Source organism: Cyprinodon variegatus, unplaced genomic scaffold, assembly GCF_000732505.1.
Source record: "Cyprinodon variegatus isolate N-32 unplaced genomic scaffold, C_variegatus-1.0 Scaffold15, whole genome shotgun sequence".
In the NCBI taxonomy this organism is placed as follows: Eukaryota; Metazoa; Chordata; class Actinopteri; order Cyprinodontiformes; family Cyprinodontidae; genus Cyprinodon; species Cyprinodon variegatus.
The window spans coordinates 1,136,993-1,142,520 of record NW_015150468.1 but is presented as its reverse complement, the minus strand read 5'-3'; the positions used below and the strand labels follow the sequence as shown (position 1 = coordinate 1,142,520).

The 5,528-nt window shown below is 42.5% G+C and overlaps 1 protein-coding gene across 8 annotated transcripts in view; it reads right to left on the bottom strand.

Annotated features, from left to right (window-relative positions):
- Nucleotides 1-294: 294 nt before the first annotated feature.
- Nucleotides 295-5,528, bottom strand: part of bdnf (brain-derived neurotrophic factor) — a 45,650-nt gene continuing 40,416 nt past the window's right edge. For 6 of the 8 annotated variants that reach the window (XM_015384151.1, XM_015384160.1, XM_015384200.1 and 3 more), the window contains one exon: nucleotides 295-1,761. In XM_015384151.1, the coding sequence (XP_015239637.1) occupies nucleotides 934-1,761 (828 nt within the window). In that variant the 3' untranslated portion in view covers nucleotides 295-933. Of the gene's footprint in view, nucleotides 1,762-2,827; nucleotides 3,000-3,069; nucleotides 3,242-5,528 lie in introns of those variants that run through there. The other 2 variants (XM_015384176.1, XM_015384209.1) reach the window with 2 other exon arrangements.

Below are 5,528 nucleotides of genomic sequence, written 5' to 3'. Positions count from 1 at the left end.
AAATGCTGTCTTTCGTCATGTGTCCCCTCCTCAGCTCCTTGTTTGTTAGTAAAGTTAACCTGCCTAAAGATGCACTGTTGAAACTGTAGCGACATTGATTGTGTTTTTTCAGTTGCCTATAGTCATTTTTATTTCTTCAAATATTTCAGTTTAATATTGCAAACAACTTCACAACATACAAAATGAATAATATTAACCCAGAAACATGTCAATGTATATATATATATATATATATATATATATATATATATATATATATATATATATATATATATATATATATATATATTCTCTTTTTAAATATATCTTTTCCTCTCGTGGGGATAAAAAAATAAACAGCAAAGCTTTGACAACAGCACCTTGACATAGTATGTAATTCCAACATTACCTTAAGAAGTTTAGAACAGTAAACAGATAATTTAACTTGAGAGGAAGTCTTTTTCTGCTGAGTATGTGAACTGAATGACTTTTTTATGTCAGCATCATATCCTTTTTTTTTATGTTTTTTTCTTCTCTGAAAGTGGAGAATTTATTAATTCACAATTGAAAGCAGCATGCAAGCTTTTGTAGATGGAACTGTCCTCTCATTCTTTGCCTGCAGTTTGTTTTATTTTTTTGTTTGTTTTTTTTTTCCTTCATTTTTCTAATTATTGGCAACGTAAACAGATCACAATGTCTCGATTAATGTGATATAGTAATTTAAACTGGGCGCAAATGACTGATCAGATTTTTTTTAATTGTTTACAAGGTCATGAATATGTTCAATAAATAGACTGTAGTATCACTTTACTGTATAAACTTCATCTTTTTTTACATGCAGTCCATAAAATTTTCATTTGACGGAATAATTTACCCTGTTATGTATATACAAATAGATATTTTCTCTTTATTCTCTTTTTTAAACTCTTCAATAAAATCTATACATTTTATGCACTATCTCCCTCTTTTAATGGTCAATGTGCATACACATGAAGTGTCTATCCTTATAAACCGCCAGCCAATCTTCTTTTTGCTATCCATGGTCAGCGCTCGCACGTAGGACTGGGTTGTCCTGCATTGGGAGTTATAATGCCGCTTGTCTATTCCTCTGCAGCCGTCCTTTGTGTACCCCATGGGGTTGCATTTGGTCTCATAAAAGTATTGCTTCAGTTGGCCATTGGGGACAGGGACCTTCTCCATGACGGTTACTGTCTGCCCAGACATGTCTATCGCCGTCTTTTTATCCACAGCTGTCACCCACTGGCTAATACTGTCACACACACTAAGCTCTCCACGCCGAGAGGGATCAGAGTGGCGCCGCACCCTCATGGACATGTTTGCAGCATCCAGATAGTTTTTGTATTCCTCCAGGAGAAAGAGCAACGGCGGCTCCAAAGGCACTTGGTTGCTGATCATCACCCGCGAGTTGTAGAGGTCGACATCCTTGGCCTCGGCGGCGGCCAAGGGTGACGGACCCCCGCCTCCCTGGCTCTTGTCGCCCCCCTGTCCCAGCTGCGCCGCCTCGCCCTCCACCTCCAGCAGCTCCTCTATCACCTGCTCAAACGTGTCTGTGAGTGACGGGAGCTCCTCCCGCTGGCCTAGCCCGCCACTCTGTGGAGTCCCGTGACCTCGGGGGGCCGTTGCAGCAGCGCCCAGGTAGCCTTCCGTCCGATGGCCCCGCATGCCCGGGGCGTCTCTCAGGGGCGCAGCTCTCAAGCAACTGAAGTATGAAATAACCATAGTAAGGAACAGGATGGTCATCACTCTTCTAACCTGGTGGAACTGGAGGGAAAACAGAAAGAGGAAAGAGAACAAAACAGTCAATCAAAGAGTATTTCAAGTTACCCCCTTCTTAATCAGTAATGCATCACTTTAGCCTTTTTTAAGACCAACATCTCTTTGTTTGCATGCCAAAAACAGACAGCTTTTGAATAACCACAACATGTTTTATCAAACTGACAATGGCACCGTGTCATCAGTGCTTTCAAACTGTTTGCAAACTGTAAATCTATGTGAGGTCTGGCTTAGATTTCAATTTGTTGGCAGCAGAAGCACCAAAGCTGTGCTGAGCATCAGAGAGACGACAGCAAGAGAGAGAGAGAGACTGCTTATTACTAAAGATAAGAGTGCACAAATAGATACTTGAAACATCCTAACAGGGTTGCTATTATTCATGAAGGCTTGTGTTGCAGAGTATGGCAAGGAGTGTGCAGGCATGTGTGGTTTTATAATGGCTCCAGCTATCATTCACCCATCTCTGCATCAGTAACGGTCTCGCTTTAAAAGCTCACACCATGTCTAGTTTTTTTTTAGAACACTTTGATTGTTTAAAGGTCCAAAAAACAAGAATTGTACCAGCATAAATGCCTCAGAAGGCTCTTGCTTGTCCAGCATCTACTAATAGAATAAGCTGAACTGCAAACATTGTGTTTATGTCAGCTTTGGCAAACATCGCCACTGCACTTCTAAACTATTTGTGCTACAAACTGGTCTGCACGGCAGGACCAGTCTGACACCAAACCCTGTGGCCATGAAAGAGGGACCTGGGCTCTTCTATTTTAAAGAGACGGGATCCATCAAATATAAACTCCCATACACTAGGGATAGCCAGCTCTCAAGGGACTGTGTTCTACAACCTTTAGACAGGTCCACCAGAATCGTAATCAGCCCTCTGAAAAACCCCAACCGCATACTAAAGCATCAGGAAATCATCTAAAAACTGCAGAACAACCTCTCCCTGGAATCACAAGGTGAGCTGCATGCCAGCAGGTGGAGCCAGATGAGGAGAGGAAACGCTGAACATACATCCTCGATTAGTGAACCACCAGCGCACAATCACGTCCCTTACCTTTAAGAAGCTCTAAGGCTCACAGATAATCAATACGATGTAGAACATCCAAGCACCAGAGACATTAAAGCAACCAGAAAAATTTAGGCACACTGATTCTTTGACAGCTCTCCACATGTCCCAGACTTGCCAGCCAAAACGAGGCAAGTGAACAAAAAGTCCCTGATTTTACTAAAGATAGACAAAAGGACCTCTCTGGTAAGAAGAAGAAGAAGAGCAAGAAAAAAAAAAAACATCCCCACCTTAAAGCATTTGTTTCTTTCTTAATTGGTGTCTGGGGCTGTGCCTGCAATTAACAGACACCACGGTGAGTGCCATAGAGATATCGCTGCTAAAAATAGATGTGCTGGGAGTCTCACAGTCTCTATTCAGAATATCACATCCTTCTTCTTAATGAGCCACTCATTCCCCAAGCTCAGTGACGTGGTCTACCAGAGTGTATGAGTGTGTGTGTTAGAGGGAGGGCATGGGGAGGGGCTGGCTTCTCTTTGTGTGTGTGTTTGTGTGTATATGTTTGAGAGAGTGTAAGGATGGGGGTATTTTTCCTCTTAGCGACTAAAACAACAATGAGGCTGAAGGCCATGGACGAAGAGTCCATGATTAAATTATCACTGAGGATTGCTAATAAGTCCAACTCATCATTTAAAGTGATATTCTGGTTCAAATGTCGAGGATTTCCAGTGAAGATTTCCCAGCACAGAGGACCATGTAGGTTTACGGGATCGAGGCCAGCTTTATGTGTATAGGATGCATTTAGGCTGATATTATTATCAGCATCGTGCTCAAGTGGTTCCACTTCCACATGAGGGGAAATGATGGCAGAAAGCAAGAGCTGATTACTGTCAGGCGTCAAACTTCATGCTGGAAATGGTGCAGACGAGGAGTGCTGCATCTTCCGTAAGAGACCACAGGGGTAATGTTGCAGTAGCAGGGGCGGGTGGGGTATGGTAGGGTAGGGTGGTGGAGAAAGTGCCAGCGTCATTTCGCAGCATAACAACCACGGATGACGTCTCTTCCAGGTCTCCATAGGGGAGAGAATGGAAGGGAGGAGGTTGCTGGGGGTAATGCCACTCAACGGTGCGCAATTGCCTGCCTTTCCCCTGGGTATCCTCACACCGGGAACCACAGATGATTTTATTTCTATCTCTGTGATTTCCTGTTTCCATCAGGACAATCAATATGGCTTATGCTCCCAATCAACATCCTGTTAAAGCACAATAAAGGCAATGAATCATTTAATTGCTGTGGGACAGACGATGAATTTGTGCCTTGTATCTGCATAAGGAGGCTAAATGTGACAAATACAATAATTCGGTGTTAACACAATAAGGGTGAGTAATACAGCTAAATAGGAATTAAAACTAGGCCTTTAGTCAGCAGCTACCTGCGTAAAGTGCAAACCTCCTCCAACCCAGATTGATTTAAACTCCAATTTAAAATGGAAATCTATGTATTCACAGAGAGAATTCAAGCTTCATCTAAAGGCTTTGGCCATCTATGAGCACATAAGAGTACCAAGCTAATAACCTAGAGTGAAGGCCTACAATAATTGCTGCTCAAACATGCCTTTATCTATAACACCACACCCTGAACAATGGGGGCAGGTGAGTGTTTGGCTTTGACATCTCCAGATGACCACCTGTTCATCTGCTTAGAGAAAGAGCACGGCTGTATGGCGGGGATGTGTAACTTACCCTCACGTTCGTTCTTCGTGCCAGGTGGGGATTAAAGTGATAAATACCTCTTTGACAGTCGCTGAAAAGTTTCTCCAAAGCATGAAAGGACTAGTAAAGGCCAGTATTATTGCACATTCAGTAGCGTTCCCTCATGTCAACCCTCTTTATGGCTTCATCTCTGCTTACTGCATGCATGATACCTTAAAAGCCATTACAAAGCAATATAAACACCAGCAGAGGAGATGAAAGGGTGAAGTGTGCCCTGCGTGTTTGAATAGAAATGTGCGCAACCTCTGCTCTTGTCCTCCCACTGCAGCTCCCTTGTGAGCATCTGTCTTTTTTAAATTTATCCAGTACCATAGCGTCCAAAAAAACTATCCAGAAGCATGTTTTGTCATGCTCAACATGCACAACCACAACAGCGCCAAATCCTCCAAGTTTTCCTGAGGAAAACTGCAAATAATATCACCCCAATAATCCCCCTTGTGTGCCACAATTCTGCACTTAAAAAGGCATTCAGACTTAATTGAGTTGTCTGCAGTAATGGCTGACACATGTGGAAGCTCGCTTTTTCCAGAGATCTGTTTTCCATCCGGTGCAAGCTGAAGAACAAGTTTGGTAATAGATGGGCATAAGCATGGATCATATCTGCATCCCACCACAGAAACAGATAGGAATCCAAATCCACACGGAGTGATTTATGCCAAAATTAGTCGCCCTCTCCATCCCATTCTTTTTATCCCCCTTTTGTTTTGTTTTTTTTAAAGCTGACTCTCACACAAGCAATCGATCCAGTTTATGTGTTAATGCACATAGCTTCCTGTGAAGGCCTTATGATTAAAAATAAAATCTATAATTCATTTTAACCCCTGAACAGTGAAACCCAACCACTGCACCAGGACCAAAAGCATTCAGCTCAGAATCAAGACAGCTGCAATTTCACCTTTTGTAACACTAGATGGCGTGTGAGACCATGAAATAAAAGCCTCAGCTTTGAGCCTCACGTCTACAGATAGATAGATAGA